General features: G+C 39.8%; 2 protein-coding genes across 4 annotated transcripts in view; one reads left to right on the top strand and one right to left on the bottom strand.

Annotated features, from left to right (window-relative positions):
• Window positions 1-2,915, bottom strand: part of gbf1 (golgi brefeldin A resistant guanine nucleotide exchange factor 1) — a 214,604-nt gene extending 211,689 nt beyond the window's left edge. The window contains exon 1 of the mRNA XM_069885597.1: window positions 2,638-2,915. The gene's annotated coding sequence lies outside the window, so the exon portion shown is untranslated. The remainder of the gene's footprint in view (window positions 1-2,637) is intronic.
• Window positions 2,916-4,228: 1,313 nt separating this feature from the next.
• Window positions 4,229-21,074, top strand: pitx3 (paired-like homeodomain 3). 3 transcript variants are annotated; one of them, XM_069888220.1, is made up of 4 exons: window positions 4,229-4,379; window positions 9,840-9,980; window positions 16,859-17,064; window positions 19,641-21,073. In XM_069888220.1, exons 2-4 carry the CDS (start codon window positions 9,854-9,856, stop codon window positions 20,202-20,204), a joined length of 897 nt encoding a protein of 298 aa, XP_069744321.1. In that variant the 5' UTR covers window positions 4,229-4,379; window positions 9,840-9,853; the 3' UTR covers window positions 20,205-21,073. The 3 variants fall into 3 exon arrangements, with proteins under 3 accessions (XP_069744321.1, XP_069744320.1, XP_069744322.1); XM_069888219.1 differs by having other exon boundaries at window positions 4,229-4,427; XM_069888221.1 differs by lacking the exon at window positions 4,229-4,379 and adding an exon at window positions 5,693-5,776 and having other exon boundaries at window positions 19,641-21,074.
• Window positions 21,075-22,077: the final 1,003 nt, after the last annotated feature.

The raw sequence follows: 22,077 nt of genomic DNA, 5'->3' as shown, positions 1-22,077 counted from the left end.
AAGGCAGGTCAGTTAGTGTAGTCGTTAACATTACACTATTTCAGTGCCAGTGACCAGAGATGAATGTGCCAAAGTCTGCAAGGAGTTTTGGACGTTCTCCCTGTGACTGCGTGGGTTTCTCAGTTTCCTCCCACATTCTGAAGTTGTTTGGGGTTAATATATTCATTAATTACATGGGTCTACTGAGACAGTATGGGCTCATGGGCCAGAAGAGCCTGTTACTATGGCAACTCCAAATTTAAAACTGCTGCAGTTTGAGGTGATAGCTCATCACTTCCTCAATTATACCCAAATCTCAAAAATAAAAGTTGTCATATAGGTCTTACAGAAAGGATAAAAGTCTTGGCAAAGTTTTGGTTCAAGCAGATTTTTAAAAACTGTTAAGTCAGAAGAGGATGTAGAAATAGAAAGGCAAGATAAGGGATAGAAAGACCAACGACTAATAGTGATGGGATTGTAATTAGGAAGCAGAGAAGTGATGAGCACATAATACAAACAGTAGCTGAACAATTCTGGAGAATTAGGAAGCAAAGTTTGCCACAAGACAACTGGCAAAATGGTACATGACAGTGACAAGAATACATAAACATTAATTGTCAAATTTTCAAAACATGTTTATGTTACACTAATGTGTGTGGATTCAATGACTGGATCAATGATATCTGATTAAGAGTTATTTGAAAAGGGTGCAATACAATTTTCTGCATCAATTGTAACTCACACCACAAAAACTACAAACCATAAATTTCAGAAACGTGCTTCAGATATGGTGTGGAGATTAGAACCTTTATCCACTCAACCTGGCTATGTACAAAGGTGAGGTCCTGGGGGAATATTCTGAAAAAATTTTTTCCACAGGATCTGGAAACATTATGGACATGAATCTTAAACTATCCAGATACCAAATTCAGTTTGTGAAGATCTTGACGTAGCCTTGAAGTGTATAGCGGTCATGTGGAGGTCCAACTCCCAATTAAACATTGTATGATGGAATACGGAGATACAGAATTGTAATACCCTGGAGAAAAATCAATTTAAGAAGAAAATATAACACATTTGTTCGAGCGTGGCAGCCTTATCTGCAACATACAGGTTCGCAGATATAGTTACACCCCTTCTAAATAGAAGAAAGGTAAATCGTACTAATAGTGGAATGACTGAGATAAATTTAGTGGGTCATGGCACAGATGATGTGCTCTTGTTTCGTATCTTTTTCATTTTACTTTATGGTTCCTTTAAGGGTCTGTGACTCTATAGATTTTTGGTTCTTTATGTTTTGTTAATTTACATAATCTTGGTATGGGAGGGAAGGGAGAAGGGTGGGCGGGGGGAAAATGGATTCTGAATGTAATACATCATTGTTGAGAAAGATTGCATTGTTGTTTTGGATTTGTGTGAGTCTTGGAAAATCAAAAACAAAACATTCAAAAAAATTTATTTGAAAAGGCATGCAAAGGGTGCTTGCATGAAACAAACAATCTGCAGAATCCTTTTTAGGCAACAATCTTGGGGCATTTCATTACAACAATAGTTTAGTACAAAATTCAAGTTGTCACGACAGAACATTCATTTCAGGACATGATTCAGCACATCAAACCTACGCTGGTCCTTGTCAGAACTAACCAATTATTACTACTCTTCTCCTCTTTCTACAATACATAACAATTTCTTCCATGCTAAATATATCCATAGAACAGTTTACACAGTACAAGCCCATCAACCCACCATAAGAGAAGCAGGAGTAGGCCATCCAGCCAGTCGAGCCTGCTCCGCCATTCAATGAGATCATGGGTGATCTGATAATAGGCTCGTCTCCACCTACCTGCCTTTTCACAATACCCCTCAATTCCTCCTACTATGCCAACCTACAGGAACCTCTTCCAGCAACATTTCCCAACCCATAACCCATTTTTCTTACAATTCAGTTTTGAAGATCCCATCAAATCTGCTTCCATCATCCATTCAGGAAGTGTGTTTCTGATCACTGTTTAAATTGTAAAGGAAAGCTCCAAGCCACCTGAGTTTTAAACTATCCAGATACCAAATTCAGTTTGTGAAGATCTTGTCACATAGCGGTCTTTCACATAGCAGTCATGTGGAGGTCTTCTTTCAATATCTTTATCAAAACCATTCGTGATTTCAAATACATCTAATAAACCTTAACCGCCACTGCTTTTACTATTCTTTCACAGCAGATGAATCCAAGGGCAACAGTCTTTGAATTAAGTAGTTAGTTCCATTCTGAAATTGGTGGACAACCCAGCCTACATTTTCTCCATGTAACTGAATATTCCATTGAATTTCTTCCACACCCACACCAATTGGGAATACTTCCAAGAATTAGCAAAGACTTTGGTGAGGTAAAAACACGATGCTAGAGAAACTCAGCAGGTCAAATGGCAAAGATAAAGATACATAACCAGCCTTCATCAAGGTATGGAAAGGCTCTGATGAAGGGTAGACCTATACCACTGTCTAATCCTCTACTTTGATTGGAGGGATTGCTAATTGATATAAAATAGAGCAAATTAAACTGGACCACGGGCGTTCCACTGTGATGGAGGCGAGGATACGAACACGTAACTGGGGAGAATGGATGGGTGATCAACGCACAGAGTCTGAAACTGACCAACTTACCCCCCAGGGCAGCTACCAACATCCAAAATGGCGGCCTTGACACCAGAGCGGCGGGTGATGGGCAGTGAACACACCGGGACACCCTGGCTCACTGATTGCCTCGAACATCAATACCAATGGCCGCCCGAGTTCCCCGCTGCATCTCAATCCCAACCCCGAAATGAAGCGAAACGCTGAAGCAGACACAGATGAGGAAGCAATGGCCAAGGTCCCTGGAAACCGGCACGGCCTTCGTGACGTGATGCGCCGACCACGATCTAACGTGCTGACGGCCGCCTTGACTGACGGCTCCTGACAGCCAATCGAACGTCGCTAACTGACACATTACCCAATCAGCAGAATGAGAGGCAGAATCCTAGTCATCAAGTTAGATCGAGCTGACAGAGTTTCGCAAAGATCATTGGGACAAGCTACTTCATTTGCTATTTCCTCAAACTCGCTTTGTAATAGCGACAGGACCTGATCTTGGGACATGGGTATTTGGTAACATATTGCAACTTGCCCAATTTGCAGCATATCAGCCTGTTCTCTGCTTGGGACCGCATTTTGCATTTTGTTTAATTCTGATCCAATGCCCCAGCTGTGAACTCAGTTCAATCCAACAGTGAACCTTGAACTCCGCAATCGATGTTGGCACTCAAACGAATGACGTGGCAAATTATGAAATGTTGCTCTTGCCATTTTTGTAATGCACTATAATAAACAGTAAAACAAGCGTATTGATGTGAACATCTAAAAATTGCAAATACTGCTCACCTCGTCAACGAATCGTATCATCAGAAGTTTCCTGACACTTGAACACAAAAACACAGGAGGGGCACGGATCCTGTCTTTTGAATCACATTATACTATTTTGGAGGGGGGGGAAATAGTGCACGTAAATAGCTTCACTATTTAAACTCAATCACAATAGCATGGTCATATTTCTGTTTGTGGAAGGTTGTGAATAACCCGAAAGATGCCGCGAACATGTAGGTCATTCTTCACAGTTTCTTTATGACAACTTTTCTAACAATCCGAAATAAAACTGCCAAGATATGTATATGATCTTATATCATGGTCAAATTTTAAATCAAATTACAACAAGCAAAAGTCATTTCTAACAATAGTGACTTGAAACTTTTAACCCTGCCCAGAGCCTCTTATTTTCATTGGGAATATGCTCCGAATAATATTTAACTCACGCCTACTACTGTCGCGGGGATATGACAGCTTCTTTTATCTCCTATTCCAGAATTCATGGCTTATATCTTAAATCATCAGTTTCCTAAAACACCCGTAATAACGACGCGCGATACTGAATTTCTGATGGAGAACCGATGTACACCAAACGTCTCCTTCGCTGCATAAGGTGATTCTCGGTGGAGAAAAGTAGCCATTTTCCACCTCTTGTGAACTTGTAAAATGTTCAGACTAATGGATTCGTGTTTATTTGGAGATCCAATCCAATCTCTCTCTCAACTCCTGAATGAATCGGGGATGGGCGAAGTGGGGTGGGGGTGGGGGCGGAGAGGAGGGGGGTGGTAGCTGAGAGTGCTACTCCAGTGGGCTGGACCTCTCAGCTCACACAGAGGTCGCGTCGTTTCGTAGCAGCCGATGATATTGGCATAAAATCAATCCTTGCAGCAAATGGGATCGCATAGCTTGGGTTTCACTGAGACTCTCCGAGCAACTGCAAGGACCTGCCGCGTGTTTTCGAAGGAACTCTTAATTCTGACAGATCCAGGAACCTCTAATCTTCGGTAAACTTATCCTATCCCCGGATTTATTCATTTAAAGAGGGATTTGCTGTAAGTGATTATCGGTATCGACGTTCTCATTGATAAATGTTTGAGATCCTTTTTTTCCTGAGTTGCCTTGCCCTTTGCCTGTATTGTATGTCTCAACCCATAGCATTTGTGTCTATACAATACATATAATTCAATGCGTTATTTCTTAAACAGGAAATCCCCCTTAATCCTTGATATGTAATTTAGCTGCAGCGCGTATTAAATGTATTTTAGGCTAAGGTGGACTAGTGTGTGTGGTTTAATGGTGTTTGAATTCACCATTTTTTTTTTGCAAGTATTTACCGTGCTATTTTTGAAGTCTGACCCAATGAGCAGTGATCCAACCGCGCGGCATCGTCTCTGATTTACTCCCCATAAAGTCTGAATGACTTCCCTTATGTTCTCTTCTGCTTGATATCGAAGGCGTGTTAACAGGGGAATATTTCCAGAATGATTAATGAACCACGGTTTACAATCCTCTTCCCATTTATATTGGAAGCAATTTTTACATCTCTTGGCAAGCAAGTAAAAAATAAAAATGTTTCTAAATAGATTGTTTTCTTTAACTGCTTCCCCATCTTTTTTTTAAACTACCTAATACTGGTATGGCCGGACGGATCGGTTCCGCGTGTCAAGACTAATATGTTTGAGAAAGAAATATAACGACAGCAGGAAGGAAACGATTTTACGAACCCCGTCCAATTATTTGACCACATAACCAGAACCAGGTTTAGATTTTATTCTTGAAACTAAAGAGGAAACTATGGACCACGTTCTGTTTCCAGGCGCATATTTTGCATTGGAGTAAACCCACGTATCAGAAACAGTCTCAACAACATAAATGAAAACTTAGGACGAACATCATAAAATAGGTCAGAACTGATGAGGCAACGAAGGTCGCAAAATATGGTTAAAACCTGGCGACTTGCATGAACTCGGTTATAATGCGCAGAGTAGAGAGCTGTTTGTTCAGAAGTAACATTCCCCTGAAATTATGTCACCCCTTCTGGAAGTGGGCAGCTGCGGATTCTTCCATCTCATGCACAGGAGCCGCCAGACTCACGACTAGGATTTGAATGATTATTGTTTTCCGACATTGATTTGCCAAAACCACGACTTTACCAAATAAAAATGACGTTGGACCCCGAACCTTTCTTAAAATGTGAAGAAACTGAGAAATAAATAGTTGTTAAAATGGATGGCATTTTTCTCCAGTTACAAAACATTTTTTGTCTTCCTCAGAGTAATTAATGGGGTTGTCTGTCGAAGATGCAGCAGGCTGCCTTGTTTCGGGTGAATTCCAAGTGTTGTTGGGTGCACCAGAGGCAGGCCGGTTTGGTTTCTGACACTTACCGTCAGATCCAATCCAGGTAGGCCCAAGAAAGAATGACTGCTACTTCCAATAGCACATGAAATATATTCTGCTGTCCGTGTGTGGCTGGACGGTGAACAAAAGAAATCTTTCACGATTGTGCCGAATGGGTTCGGGTGGAAAATTGATGGCTAGCAGGTGCGTCCCAGCCACGGGAGACCCTGTATAAGTTCCGCAGACGTTCCACACGTTTACTGCAAGGGGTAACATTCAGCGTGGAGAAAGTACTCGAGACAACACAGGGATTTGTTCTCAAAAAAAAAGGAAGGTTTGGGGTTGGTGGAATGCCGCTACCAAGCCTGCTTTTTTTAAAAAAAAAGCAGTGCAATGATCCTGCGTACGCAAAAACTATTTTACTAGAAGATATAACTAGTTATTAAGTTAATTGCAAAGCTGTTTTTAAAAGCATTACCGGTCAATGTCTCGGCATAGTTCGATTGCTCTCCATGCACAGATTCAAATCGTATTGAGAGGCGAGTGTCCAATGCTGAGAGAGCAAAAGGATCAGTTTATAGGAACAAACCGAGTGCAGTTATAAAAATTAATATTTGAAAGCATTTAACTCCGTAAACGAATACAACTTAAAAAAGATGAGACATAAATGAAAATAGTAAGAATTCGTCACGGGGAAGGTTTAGCCGATAGGATTGTGCTACCGACATTTCACGAAATTAACTGTCCCATTAATTGCAAAGCTCCTGAGAAAGAAATGAAAGAACGATCAGTAAATTGTTTCTCAAAGGTATTTTAGCACGAAGTGCCCTTTGCTGTGAGTGCAAATAAATGCCCGTGTGAAAAATAAAAAACCGGCTTATATGGAATGTCAGAAGTGTTATGTAATTAAGAGTTCGTTTCATGTTTTGAGCAGAACACGATTTGCCAGGATATCAAATATTTAACCCTGAAATTAGGAAACATTTTGTTACTTTCTGACTAAAGAGCAGACTTCTTTATCTTAAAAGCAAAAACGTTAAATTATCAAAATATTATTCGTTCTATGCATCGTAAGAAAATGGCACTGTTAAAGGTCCTGCTGAATAAAAGATCAGTTTAATAAGAAAAAAATAACGTGGGTTTATGATTAATATTAATTAGGAAATCCGCATGGACTCGCTTTCCATTTCAGACATAATTCCTCCCGAAGGTACTTCCATCGTAACAGCACCAAGAGTCGATTGGTAACATTCTTAATCATCAACTTCGCTTCTGTGGTTCTCTTAATTCAAATGATGGACAGATATTGTACATAGAGGCAATTCGGAGTTGTAAATGGTGTGTGATTGTGTACATCTGGAGCGCATTGTACAACGTCCCGGGCTACGAAACGCTCATTGGACTGTCCCCCCCCCCCCCCACCCCCACCCCGGAAAAAAACATGATTGAGAAAATAAGTACACGATAAGCGGGACATAGAAAAGGTCGTATATAATGTCCACAGCAGGCTTCTATTTCCTTCTACTTTACTGATACTCACTTACCAACCAATTTATCAGTGAATTAACTGAATTTTCGGATCAGAGTGTATTTCCAGGGACATGTACCTGCATGTGCTTAAACATAGCCGTTTTTAAGATGATAGATGTTCTTGAATGAACCCTTAAAGCGATTGGAGCAAATTTTTTTTAGTGCATCAAATTAACTCACATCGGCCAGAAACACGAATAAAGCTCCGGCTCAACTCAATATTGAATATTAATGCGACCAAACAGATTGGATAATAAATGTGACTTGGAATTAAATGAAGCTGTTGCTCATCTACATCATTCCCCCCCCCCCCACCCCCCTTCCCACACCCCTAGACAGACAGTTCTGGAGAAAGGAAACGCGCCTGACAGATGCAATCAGATGCAAATAGGAGCAGAAGAGTTGAAATTATCATCTACAAACATTCCGTCAAAATTCCATCTGCTCTATCTATATCTATATGTATATATAGGGACAGATCGGGAGCCGACGCATCTTAATAAGTTATGGGACGGCAAATTGACACACATCTTAATCAAATCTTAATCCAAGAAATTAATTCACAGCGCGCCTATGCCCCTTTCTTCCTCCCTCTCTCTCACTCTCTCTCACACACACACACACACACATATACCCCTCACTCTCTCTTTCTGCCTGTCCGTCTTCCTCTCTCCTCTATAAAAGATGTCATCACATTGCTTTGTCTTTGGTACCCGACTCATGGATTGAAGAATATATTATTTAATGTGTGTGGTTTTACTTTATGCAATTGGCCCTTTAATCATGGGCAAAGTTTGGGTTATAGACAACACTCGTTTAAAACCCCGACCTCAATACTTCGCGCGAACGCGGCTAAACCAGATAAGGTGGTCTGGAATTTCAGTTCAATTGGATTTTTTTGGAATTGAGTTAAATAATATTAAAGTTTTGACTCGAGGTGCGGATATAATGTGCTGAATTTTGCAGACAGCTGCGAAAACCCAAAACTTAACATGAGTTGGGGTATGGCGGGTAGAGGAGCGTGGAATCAAAATATTTGTGCACCAGAAACAAGATTACATTAAACCAGAATATTCACATCACCGAAAATTAGGTATAAACAGACAATTAAATTGGAATTACAAAAAAAATGCTTGAGTTTAACGACTTCAATGGCTCGAACCACACCTTCTGAGCCTGAAGTTGTAAACACGCAGTATAATTCTAATTCTCAGTGAGCTAGATAACTAGGATTTCGATAAGACTTCATTGAAACCTGTTTAGAAAATGTTTAAAAGGCCTTTCTTTTGGAATTAAATTTCACGAAATACCACGAAGTTGTCCAGTTAAATTGTCAAGAGAGCTGCATAGTCCACCGCATGTTTTGAACACCTGTAATGCACTAAATAAACCAAAAGCTCATTTAAAATGCATTGTTTGTCACCGAAGCTGTCACTTATACTTCTCCCTAAACACCAGAGATAACTCCCCGATTGCTGTCTGGGTTTATATCTTTGTAGAAGCCACTTATATTTACACAGCATCTTCAACAGTTCAAGACGTTTCACACAAAATGAATTATTTCGTGGGATTCCTTGTCTCGTGTGCATACAAGCTATGAACACGTGTTCTTGGAAACAAGATTCGCCATGACAAAAGGAACAAGTCTCTACTTTCTTGATTGTGAAAAATAGTAAAGGATACATTTATTTCTCTCTAAAAATACGACCAATATTTAACGCCACATTTAATTATAAATACAACCTTTTTACTCAAATTTTAGATCAATAATTTAATTGAGATGTGCAGAAAATGGAAGTTAAGTAATCCTGAAACATATTTAATGTTTAAAAAAGTCAAATTCGTTGTTTGTTGGCTGGGAGAAAATATATTTTCAAAGACAGCTGATTAATAGTGTGGAAAAAGGTTATATTCCAATAAAAAAATAAAAGTATAAATTAATTTATCTTGCAGGATGTTTGAAAATATTTAAAAATAATTGCTATTGATATCGAGAGAAATCGATTAGCAATTCTCGACTCGTCGCGATTTGCATGGAAAGGGAGACTATCCTGTTTGAACTTTTCCACGACATTGTCACCACTGCGATCTACTGTCGTCTAAACGATCAGGATTACAAAAATAATAAGGCGTAAGAACGAATGTCACAGAACATGGTTGGGATTTAGTATTTAGTTAGCCAATAACGACGGTATTCGAAGCACTCGCCAAAACAGGAAAACGCCATAACTGAATCTTGAGTCGTGGATTAATTCTCGGGTGAAGATATGAACTAAAAACACACACTGCAGGAGAAATTCAGCAGATCAAACGGTGTACTTTATATAGCAAAAATAAAGATACATAACCAACATTTCGGGCTTGAGCCCTTCATCTTTGCTCTACTGTTTGAGCAGCGGAGTTTCTTATGCATTGTGTGGTTTACTTCAGTCACGGTGTCTGCAGACTTTCGTGTTTTATTTGAAGATATTTTTAACAGTCTTAACAAAGACTAATGTCCACGCAGAGGGAACCGAAGGAGGGAGTGAGGGTCTTTGTTGAGGCTGCATTTGCAGATGCATGCAAGCTTCAATGTGAATTGCCATTTACTTTTTCAGCACAGTCAAATCGAATGGAATATAACCTGTCGAGTGGGGTTCTGACCGACTCGGACGCTCCTGATCACAGCCCTATGACTCTCTCTGATTCTGGGACGCCACAAAGAGAGCCAATCTGCAAAGCACACCAAGAGAGCAGCGGTAAGCAAATTTTATTCTGCTTGCAGTCACCAATGGATGCAGAGACAAGGATAAGAGAGACGGGGGGAACTAAAAGGGGAAGAAGGCGAAAGCCGGGAGCTGACCGATCCACCCCCATCCCTACCCCCTCCAAATGGGACAATAACAAAACAGGGAGGTTGACAAATTGGAAGAAAAATATGTCCATCAGTTAAAGTGACATCAATGATTGGAAATAAGACACTGATGTTAGATGCCGCGACCTCTAGTGGCTACTTGGGTTATAAACGGAACCCAGTGAATCAAAAAAAAAACGGAGGTTCATTGTTCTCAATGACCATTCTCAACAGCGCCTGTCATTTTCCCTTGATCTGCCCCTGGCTTTCAAGTTATAAACAAAAACTTTGATAATCACTTCGGGATTCTCATAAAGTTGCAAGTGACCATTCCCTCTTCAGTCGTCCGGATTGCAACTAAAATTCAGAAAGAGAGGCAAATGGAAAGAGGAAGGTGAGCTGGCAAAATGAACTGGCGCTTTATGAATTGAGCGCGGTGTGACACGACAAGGTAAGATGGACGCGCCGTTAACATCGTGTGGGGTCAACCTTGCCACACTCTTGTAATTAGGGATTAAGGAAAAGGAGAAACCCATGGTTAATTATTTTGAAGCAGAGCAACAAAGCCAGAGAGGGAACCGCCGTTAATGTTGGACGACTGCGCCGAAACAGGTTTTTTTTTAAAATTTTGCTCGGCTGCTCTTGGATTGTAAATGGAGAAATAATAAAACAGGACCATGGAGCTATTAGTGTAGATGAAATTATGTCTTGATTGAATATTTCCACAGCAGTGTTTTTTGATGTATTTTGTGAATGAATCCTGTGGGTCACGTTGTGCATAACTGGGGGATTAGCGGCCGCCGCTTTTCTGTCTTGGGGCAAGTTGCTCGAGCTTTAAAAAATGATTCCAATATAAAAATAAAATGTTAAAAATCAGCGAACAAAATATTCGTTCCTGTAACAACAAAATCGCAACTGTAATACTGTTGGTGATAAATATTGTTACAGTAGCAGAAAAAAAGTGGCATTATAAACAAAGATCTGAATTGCCCGGTCAATTGTTATTGATACAACATCAATCATCCACAACCTGCAACAAAACTGCTTGCAAATCTCGACAGTGGAAACGAGAAAGGAAAGTCGCGGAAGATCTTTGACTTGATTATACCCATTACATTGTTGCTCGATTATATGTTGCAAGGACTTTGATCTAGAAAGGTTTGCATAAATTCATCATTTACGTCTAAGTCTTGTGAATTTCCGGAAAGGAAACGCCAGAACCGCCGAATCCATTGTGGCGTTAGGCACTATTTATCTTGCTGCTCACGGACATCTCTGTCGTAATTTCCAACCCCACCAACGTTGTTCTGCGCACTTTTCGTTAATTTCGTTGAGTTCGCATTTTCTTGCTGGAAAGGGGTCATTGCCAACGTTTCCAGAAATATTTTGTGCTCGTCAGAATGTTAATTACATCGCTGACCATGTTAATTAAAGTGGAGAACCATCTCAAGTGCAACTATTTACACAGCGGCCGAATAATATTTTGATTTTTTTTTCATTTCAAAGTGGAAACCAGATTCGCATTCAGAACAATTAGGTGAACTTTTTTTTCTTTTTATCTGGTAAATTAAGTGCTTCTCTGCCCCGGAAAAAAAGGTGTAGATACTATTATTTTTAATTAGCGAATGATCAAATATTTTGGTGAAAGTAAAATAATTGCTCCCCTTCCTAAAAACTTCAAAATTAACATATTCCAACATGATCTGCTGGTTTTCTCTCAACAAAGGTCAAAGTTTACACTTTTAAAAAAAAAGAAACCCTCCATTATGCTGTCAGTTTATACCGTAGACTGCTTGCGGGGTTGAGTAAGGTGTCCTTTTTTTCTTTGGGAAATGGTCTCCCACGTTTGACTGAGGATTAGGCAGAATTCATGAGTGGTATAAAGCATACACTTCAACTAAGATCAAACCAGAGCAAATCATTTCCGGTTGCAAAACACAAATAGACCCATAATTTGGACATTTTCTCCACGACCGTCCTCTTACTTCCCTCACGCCAGGTCGTGAGGTGAGGAGCGAGTAGTAGAACCGTCAGATCCCGACTTTGGGAGTGGGATTTTTTGAATTGAATTGGAACGAGTTGATTAAAAAGGGATTGACGGCGCCGCGATCTGGCACGCAATGGGCCCTCTGTTTAAAATTCCATCAAAATATTTACTTTCCAAAAGCTAATCTTTCACTGACAGATCAGTCACATCTTTATTTATTGGGAGTTCCGAGCACACACAAAAAGAGAGAGAGAAAAGTGAGACGGGAAGAAAGGGAAAAAAAGCAGAAAATGGGGGTGTGGAGGAAATGTGGGACGGGATTACAAGCGGCAGTCACTTGAAATCAATTTTAACAATTTTGTCAGTCAATCGGCCCTTGAGTGTATTGAAGTATTGACCATCTGATATCTCCAAAGCAATCTTAGGACAGTGTATAAATAAGACTTGCATGTTTTTTTTTAAATTAAGGAATTGTGTGTGTGTCTATGTGTAGAGTGCATATGTTTGTGCGTGTGTCTACGTATGTGTGTATGTGTGTGTGTGTATATGTGTGTATCTACGTGTGTGTGAGTTCCATGTTGAACCAGTCGTACGAATCTTTGCCACTGATCATATTATAGTTAGATAGATGCCAATGAACAAGCAATTATTTACAAAGAATCAATATAACAGAAACTATGTTGATTTATTGTCCAACGCACATTTTGATCCTCATTGACCAGAGGAGTACATACCCCTCATAGTTATCGATATTGTTCCATAAAATGATGCTGAAAAAGACTGCCTTGCAAAAGGGATTGTAATTCTTTTGTAGAAAGATCCAGCATCAAGACAAAACGCTGTATTTGAATATTGGTTAAAATTAATAAATGTTTTAACGAAGTACCAAGACCGGATATGACTCCAGTAATTGAAAGAGGTGCCACAGTAGCTTTATAAATGAACGATATATTCCCAATTTTATGAAGCATTTATTTCCTATAATCTTTCTGACATCTGTATAGATAGAACAGGGTGCATGAGAGAGAGAGAGAGAGAGAGAGAGAGAGAGAGAGAGAGAAGTGGGGAGCTCTAATATTTCGGCATTTCATCACAAATAATATTTAGATGTTTTCAGGCCAAATGCAAATAATTGCTACTCTGTTCTGGATTTTAATCGTGCGGTTGGTTTTACAAGTTTAAAATGCACCCATTACTCCAGTTCGTTCAAGTATTTTTCTCTTCGGGGAGTTATTTTCCAATGTATATCCCTGATGGAGTTTTGAAACGATTATATCCGTGCATTTTTTTAACAAAATTAATTGAAGCCACACAGCTTTTTCTTGGCATAAACCTTTTCCATCAATAATACAAGGCGATTACTCGCAGTTTTAATCGTTTGTCTTTTCTATGCTGCTTGATGTTAGCGACGTGTTATACATGATTATTAAACATGGAGATACATTCTGCTGCTCATTTTTATCCCCCTCTTTAACGAAATGAAACAATAAATAATAGTAACGTCATACGTCGGCGCGAAGAACAACGCGCGAAGCCTGTAACACACTTTCTCCGTGCCGCGCGTTTTGAATGGTTTAATAGCTCGTATACATCCGCCGAGAGATTGGAATGTGAAAACTATAAAGGAGTTCATTTTATGAAAAGTGCTAAGAAAAGTTTCCTAAAGTGAGAGTCAAGTGAAGTGGAAGAATTTGTGTCGGCTTTGGTACATAGTCACAATACATGAAAATCGCCATTTAGGAATATTTCAAGCCCCCCCCCCCCCCCCACCTCACCGTCATACATACATACATACCAATTTCGTAACTTTTCACGATGTTATAAAATATTGCTGAATTTCCATCCACAACACTTGAATAATTCAACTTGTGAGCTGAATATTTTTCCCCGGTGAAAAAAGCGAAATCTGAGGTAACGGCATTTTAATTAAAAAGATTAAGTCTGCAGACACCGATTTTAACAATTTCATTAATCTACTTTAACTCCAGATTCTCCCAGCACAATGTTGGAGAAACTCATCAGGTCAAATGGTGTACAGCAAAGATAAAGATACACAAATAAAGTTTCGGGCTCGAGTCTTTCATCAGTTTTCATCAAGGAATGAGCAAAATGTAGGCGTGAAACATTGGTTATGTATCCTTATCTTTGCTACATAAAGGACACTGACCTGCTGAGTTTCTCCAACATTGTGTTTTGACTTAAGCCCAAGGAGGTCAGAATGAAGACACTTGACCGTTGCTGGGGTCCACATATTTTAAAAGTAAAACGGGAGTATAACTGCAGGAATCGCTATCATTGCACCTTGTAAATGTTTTACACGGCCCTGAAAGGACTTTCACCGTCAATTATTGGGAAGCTCATACATACTGGGAGATTTCGCACCTTTTGTTGATACGTCGGGGCTTCTGATGTCATAAAATCCACTTACCCAACAGGGTTTAAATTTTAACCGAACAGGCTCAACTGATCGGTAGCAAGCATAATCTCGGCGAAAAGTGGCCTGTAATGAGTCATGACTGACTTCTCCATCAAAGATAAACGTTCTTTTTTTTTCTATTGCATTCTCCAGTTTTTAAACACGACGCGAAAGGGCCTGCATTCTGCACAGACCCAAAGTGTGAACGCAACGAGTATAAATGTCCTTTCTGAGTGAAACCCGAAAATTGATTGCAGTAAAAACCCAGAGAAATGCTGGAGGATCTCGGCCGGTCTCGCAGCCTCCACAGGAGATAGATATATTGCCTCTATTTGGGGCTTGAGCCCTTCTTCAAGGGATAAGCAAAGAATTACAGTTCTTTCTGTTCTCTTAACCCTTTTGCCGATGTTAGCGATTTTAACGTACTTTCTGAAGTAGCCGTATATTTATGTAACTTTTTGTGTGCACTGCGTTCATTTTAACTGCAAAAACGAATTACACGTTGAAAAAAATGCTCAAACAAAATAGAAAGACAATTCAGCACAGTAAACCCTTATCACACTTTACTCCTCAGGGAGCTTTAAATTCTGTGATCATTTTTTTTCTTTGACTTCCGGATTTATAAATTACCCCGACCTCATTAATCTTGCTGGACGATTCTTTGGCTCGGAGTGAGACAGAGCTTTATGAATTTACAATCACTTAATGTGAATTAATATCAATACCTGCTTACTCAAAGCTACTCATTCCAGTTGATAATATCAAGTCTTTCTTTGATGAGCTCGTGTGAATGAGTAATTGAATTATATAATTACAATTTCAGAGTCGTTTGATCCAATAATGTGACGTAAATTTCCTCGGATAATTCGACAGATAGTAAAGAAGCAGGAGTTGTTTATTGCACAGGAGAATCTTAAGAATTATGTTTTTGCAAGGCTTGTCAGACTTGCGTGTGCGTTCGAAAACTTCACACAAATATTTATTGAAATCCAGTCAGGGTTGGGTATATTCAATTTGAAGTTAATCCATCCCAGATTCAAAAAGGAAGCCCGGTGCTCTGGTTATTCTAAGTTGTCTGCCCTTTTGTCTGACGTGGACGCGTTACCCTCCCCTCACTTAGAGGATCCCCGGAGCTTCTGACAGGCCTTCTGTGTCCGTTTGCAACTGCATTGCCAACAGATCCGCCGAAGCCCTAGACGATACTGCTCTCTCAAAAAGGAGAGGTCCGAAGGTTCATCTATTACTCTTTATAACCGCCCAAAAGATAAGCCTTTAACAAACAAGAGTTAAAGGCAAGGTGGTGACCAGGGGGTCCTCATACCTGGCCTTGTCAGCTTGTCTGAGCTGGGGATTTACTTGCAACTAATTTGATGCTCTCTGTGGGGTCCAGGGGGTTGGGAAAGGCTTACTGGCTTGAGAAACTATACAGCACAAGGCGTGTTTTAAGGCAAATCAGCCCGCCGACTGTTTTGGTGAGAGATTTAAAAAAAAAGATTTTGCGATTTATCTGCTTCGAGTTCAGCTTTGCAATGTTATCTAATGTCCACATGCTTCGGGTCCTGGAAAGACAGTGCGCCGATCATCTGAAAGATCTAGCTGGCAGCCCGAACAGTCAATGTCCAGGTAGGAACAAAAATAGATCCAAGACTTTCAAAAAAATTCCCCAATCTATTGAGGAAAGCCCGCTTCAAAGAGATCGTTTAAAGAGCAAAGTTGTATTTGCCTCTCTCCGTGTACTTGTGATTAAATATTCTTCAAGGGGAGGAGGGGTAATAGAGAGCTGAAGGAGATAGGTAATTAACGCTTTAACTTTCATTAATCTACTTTAACTCCAGATTCTTAATAATGTCAAGACGATGTAAATTAATAATATTCTTTAAAATAACACACCATTTTTATATGATCCGAACGCATCGGAAGAAATAAAGTTACAGCAGCGGCAAATTAGGGACAATATTTGGCAAACAAACAATAACTGGTTCTGAGCTGTGGGTCTGATATCTCCACAATCTCATCACTTGAATGTATGTTTTAGTCGGCAACTTTTACATGGGCAGACATGTTCCAGGATCAATTTCCAACTTTGCTAAACATTCTTGGACATGCATTTGGAAAAATTATGCATCTATAAAATAGGGAAACCACTAAGTGAAGTAAGTCATATCCACGAACGGTAACAGAATATTTCCGCCATACGCAGGGTTGGTAATTATATTTATTTATGATGTGTGTTGGGGTGGGTGGCATGATTGCATGTGCCAACAATTCACAAAATATACAGCTGGATTTATGGAAGTGTTTGGAAATTGCCGGTTTATAAAGTCTGAGATTTGGGAAGAAAAATTGAAGATTAATTTGTAACCTGACGTTTACCTTGCAGACAATGAGAAGTCGCAACAAAATCAGACTGATGATTCGGATTCAAAGGATCCCACAATCAAGAAGAAACAGAGACGCCAACGAACCCATTTCACAAGCCAACAACTTCAGGAGCTGGAGGCAACTTTTCAAAGAAATCGGTATCCCGATATGTCAACCAGAGAGGAGATCGCTGTGTGGACAAACTTAACAGAGGCACGAGTAAGGGTGAGTGAAGGTCATTGACATGAAACGTTAACTTATTAGTTTGTCCTTCCACGGTTCCGGCCTGACTTGCTGAACATTCGCAGCATTTTCGTGTTCTGCTTCAGATTTTTATGGTAATTTTATTGACAAAAACGTTTTGAGCGAAGAACCATTTATTGTAATCGTCCGCATTGCAGACTTTGTTCTTTAAAAGCTAGAATGACGAATTTATCATACAGATAAATGACAAAAAGACTGATCCCAAATGTAACACCTGATCCCGAAGACGTCCCCAATCTGAAAGACATATCTGATCCTAAAATCGTTTCTGATTACATCAACAAAACTGATTCGATTTACACAGGATCCGAAAACTATACTCACGAGAGGAGATATACTGATTTTTAAAAAAACATGCGTGAAGCAAATTGACAGCTGGTCCAAAATTGTACGAACCACCAAATGAGCAATTCCCACTTCTTTTCATCGTCGTTGACAATCACAATTCTAAACAAAGCAATTAATCAGGAAAGTTTGCAGGAAAGGTTGCCGTGGAATACACAAAAGTGCTGGAGAAACTCATCAGGTCATGCAGCATATATAGGAAGTAAGCACCTTTTTGTGCATTAACCTGTATCCAAAATGCTTCATAGATAGCATTTTGATTCAGAATTCTTTGGCCGTGATTAATTACAGCTATTATGCTTCAAGTAGGACGTTCGATTTTATATTTAGAAGAATGAGGAGATCTTATAGAAACATATAAAATTATGAAATGCATCGATAAGATAGAGCTAGGCAAGTTATTACTATTGGACGAGACCAGAACTAGATTCAAGATTCAGGACGAAGATGAGAAGGAACTGCTTTTCTCATAAGGTGGTGATCTGTGGAATTTGCTGCCCATTGAAGAAGTGGAGGCGACCTCAGTAAATATACTTAAGTCAGGGTTGGATAGATTGTTTTGCAAATAGTATGGAAATTAAGGGATCTGTGGAAAAGGCAAGTCGGTGAAGATGAACCTAGCATCAGATCAGCTGTGATCTCATTGAATGACGGAGCAGACACGACGGGCAGGATGGCTGACTCCTGATCCTAATTCTGATATTCTATATCTCGATCTGTAAATCCGAATTGAAGCACATCTGCAATCCAATGAGAAGAATTGCAAGATCAGAGATGCCGAGTTACAGGGAGCACCAAGGATATCTTGTAGGATCTCCAAGATGTACGAATAGCAATCGATCAGATTTTCTGAAAGCGATTAACTCAGGGCACATGTATGAATCATGCGCTTTAAATGAGAGATCAAAATTATTTTTGACTTTCAGTGTAGACGCTCGGTGTCGATATTCGAGTTTGAATATCCAACCAAGATTGATCAAAATTGATATCTTGCAGGAAAATCCGCTTTCGTTCCTTGAAAGGATTTCCAGAGATCCAACATTATTCGGTTTTCAGCATTCCACCATGTTGTTTCGGTTGTCAGGCAGATTTGAGAACAATTATAGAGTCAGATGGCAGAACATGAGAGAAGCCTCGTTTTAGGTAGTGTGGATGATCGAAGAGCACCGACGACTTCAAAAGAGAGGGGAAAAAGCAAAGATATACAGAAAAAGAAAGAATGCGGAGCACAGGCTCTTTCTGTAATGTCTGGACTATGCAGTGATTTTATTTTCAGATTTGGATTTTTTTGAAATAAAAGCCTTTTCAGTACATAGATCATACGATATTGGTTATTTCCAATATTTAACATTTGAATAGATAAGATGGGGTCTGAATGATTGGTCTGATGAATATCCAATGGAAATAATTGACAGCTTCATAAAACAAGTGGGAATCTGTTTAACGAGAAGTTGATACAGAAACATCAGGGGTAAGTTGTCAGAAACACAAATTCTCACAAATGAGTCTCTTTAAGATCGGTGACACGACAAGCTTTATTCTCAAGTCTGCAGAGTTGGACTCAACCGGCTTCTTGCCAAGTCGAGCCCTGATACATACAGTGCATTGTTTTTTATACAATTTGCTTGTCCTTCGGCATCTCCACTACTCTGCTTTAATTGGTTAGTTTTTGCAGAATCATCCTGATTACTGTTAGTCACGCACACCACGATCATTCATGACCTCTGCTCACACCAAATTCTGTTTTTCACTCTTTATCAATCTTTGGCTCCTTCATGTCTCTCTGTAGTTAAATCTGTTGCAAGTCTTTTGTAACATTTTCCAGCTAAACTCCAGTGGTTAGCCCCCTTTTATGACTAATCATCACATTTTAACTTAAACCCTTTTTAACCCAAATTCTCTATCTATAACATAAGTTTCTGTACACAGAGAGTTATGGGTGCCTGGAATGCAATGCCAGGGATGGTGGTGGAGGTTGGAACATTAGGGGCATTTAAGAGACTTGTAGGCACGCACATGCTAGAAGAAAAATAGAGGGTTTGAGATAGGAAGGGTTTAGTAGTTCTTTTGGTAGGAATATATAGGTTTACACAACATCGAGGGGCGAAGGGCCTATACTGCGCTGTAATATTTTATGTTCTAAACACACACACACACACACATTTGGAATTAATAACATCTTTCTGTTCCAGGTATGGTTTAAGAATCGCAGGGCCAAGTGGAGAAAGAGGGAACGCAACCAACAGGCAGAGTTTTGCAAAAATGGCTTCGGCGCACAATTTAACGGACTTATGCAACCTTACGATGATATGTACTCCGGCTACTCCTACAATAACTGGGCCACCAAGAGTTTGACAACCAGCCCTCTCTCGGCCAAGAGCTTTCAGTTCTTCAACTCGATGAACGTTAGCCCCCTATCCACGCAGCCAATGTTCTCTCCCCCCAGCTCCATCTCCTCTATGACCATGCCGACCTCCATAGTCCCTTCGGCCGTGACTGGGGTGCCAGGGACCAGCCTGAATAATTTAAGCAATCTGAATAACCTCAACGGCCCCTCTCTCAACTCGGCCATGTCTGCCGGCGCCTGTCCTTATGCATCGAGTGCCAGTCCTTACATGTACCGGGACACCTGTAACTCCAGTCTCGCCAGTCTGAGGCTCAAGGCAAAGCAACATGCCAATTTTGGTTATCCGGGAGTCCAGAACCAAGTGTCTAACCTAAATCCGTGTCAGTACGCTGTGGACAGACCTGTATGAGCCTTTAATACTTTTTAAAAATGGGTAAACCCTAAACATGACCATCAATGTACACTACCAGCCTCTTGACAGAGCTGGCTAAACGATACTCGTTCACATGAGAAGACAGAATTCATTTTCCTTTGGACCGGTTTAGAAAGATTTTATGAAAGAGTGTTATACAAATAACTGTTGCAGACAAATATTTGCTAATCAAGTTAATATACAATCTAAAATATGCATGACCATTACAACCCCGGCTTATAGGTTGTAACGCGGGATATAATGTATATAATGGTTTTTTTTCTGTTTTCTTTTCGTATGTGAATTAATTATCTGTATAGTGTTTTAACATGTAAAAAAAAAAGAAAGCATGCCCTCTAACAGCATACCTGTGAGTATTTGGCGCGCCTTGGTTAGATTAGGAATGTACAGATTGACGTGAGGTGAATTATTCACTTGTATAATCCTTGCACAGCCCAGACCTCGCAATCTCTGCACTTCGTAATCCATCAGACGGCGTCATTCTCCTTCATTCCCAGACCTTTTATTTTTGTTTTACGTTTAGCACACCAATCCTTAGACCGCTTCAAAACATCTCCATTCGTGATATAATCATTTTTTTTTTCCTGTGGTTTCTTTAAATTTGTCCGATTCTCTCCTTGTAACGGTTTGGCTTGTCACTTGAAGCTGACAGCAAAAGTGTTTCTCTTTCAAATCCACTGTGCGCAAGTTTCTCCATAAGGCGAACGTTTACAGAAAAGACAGCTTGATTTGCACTCTGTCTAATACTAAATAAACAGATTGTACAATATGTGTGTACGCTACTTTTTTGTTGGGACCCTATAAGAAGTCTTTATTGCGTGGATCCGTTTTTAATCAGTTCGAAGGCATGTTTCTGAAAATGTCCTTTTAATTTTAATTTTTAACTCATTCACAAAAGGAAGGAAAGGACACCACGGGAGCCGCATCGTCAGAATCAGAATTTATTGTCCAGTCATGAAATTCGGTGTTTTGCGGTTATTATAACCATCCTACAACATTATTATAAATAAAAATAATTGCGCACAAAAAGTAAGGCCGTGTCTGTGGTTCATAGATTATTCAGGAATCTGATGGCAGCGGGGGAAGAAGCTGTCCTTGTACCGTTGAGTTCTCGTCTTTAGGCTCCTGTACTTTTTTCCCGATGGTAGCAGAGTGGAGAGAGAGAGCGCAGAGTGAAGAATAAACACCACCTTTTATGAAATCGCCCCATTTACCATGTTGCCACAGAAACCATCGGAACATTCATTAATCTCAAAGCGAGAAATTGGGAACCCGATGTAAAATCGTTCACTTAAGTTTCATCCATGCCCCAGGGTTGATTTTTTTTTACAATGATCTGATCTGAAATTGTCTTTTCGTTTTACATCTTACTGAAACATTAGTAGAAAAATATCTTTCTGAACCACGCACCAGCTCGAAGCTGTTGTAAAATTTGCCTTATTTACTGGAACTCTTCCTCAATCCCCGTAGAAGGCAGGACAGTAAACCGCAGCAAATTCTCTCTTTCCGCAACTCGCGTGGAGACCGCTCTAAAAATTGCGAGGTATGTGATTTAAAGGGTGGATTCAGACGCTCGAGAACTATAATGAGGAAGTGGCCATCATTAATCTACCGACAATCAGATCAGAGGAGCAGTATTTTGGAAAGTCGTGGAATTGAAGAAGCCTTGAGAACAATAACAAACAATTCTGAAACCTAACCTGACTTTTCAAACACGCGAGCAAATATGTGTCGATTTTGACTAAGCCATAACATGTTAAAAGTTTATGTTCATTTAGATAAGCGACTTAAAATATGAACTTTCAATATTTGGTTAATCTCATTTGCTTGTTTTACAATTCGTATCTTT

The sequence above is a fragment of the Narcine bancroftii genome, chromosome 6 (assembly GCF_036971445.1).
Source record: "Narcine bancroftii isolate sNarBan1 chromosome 6, sNarBan1.hap1, whole genome shotgun sequence".
NCBI classification, from domain to species: domain Eukaryota; kingdom Metazoa; phylum Chordata; class Chondrichthyes; order Torpediniformes; family Narcinidae; genus Narcine; species Narcine bancroftii.
The sequence above is the reverse complement of the archived record's forward strand: the minus strand, read 5'-3'. Positions and strand labels throughout refer to the sequence as shown.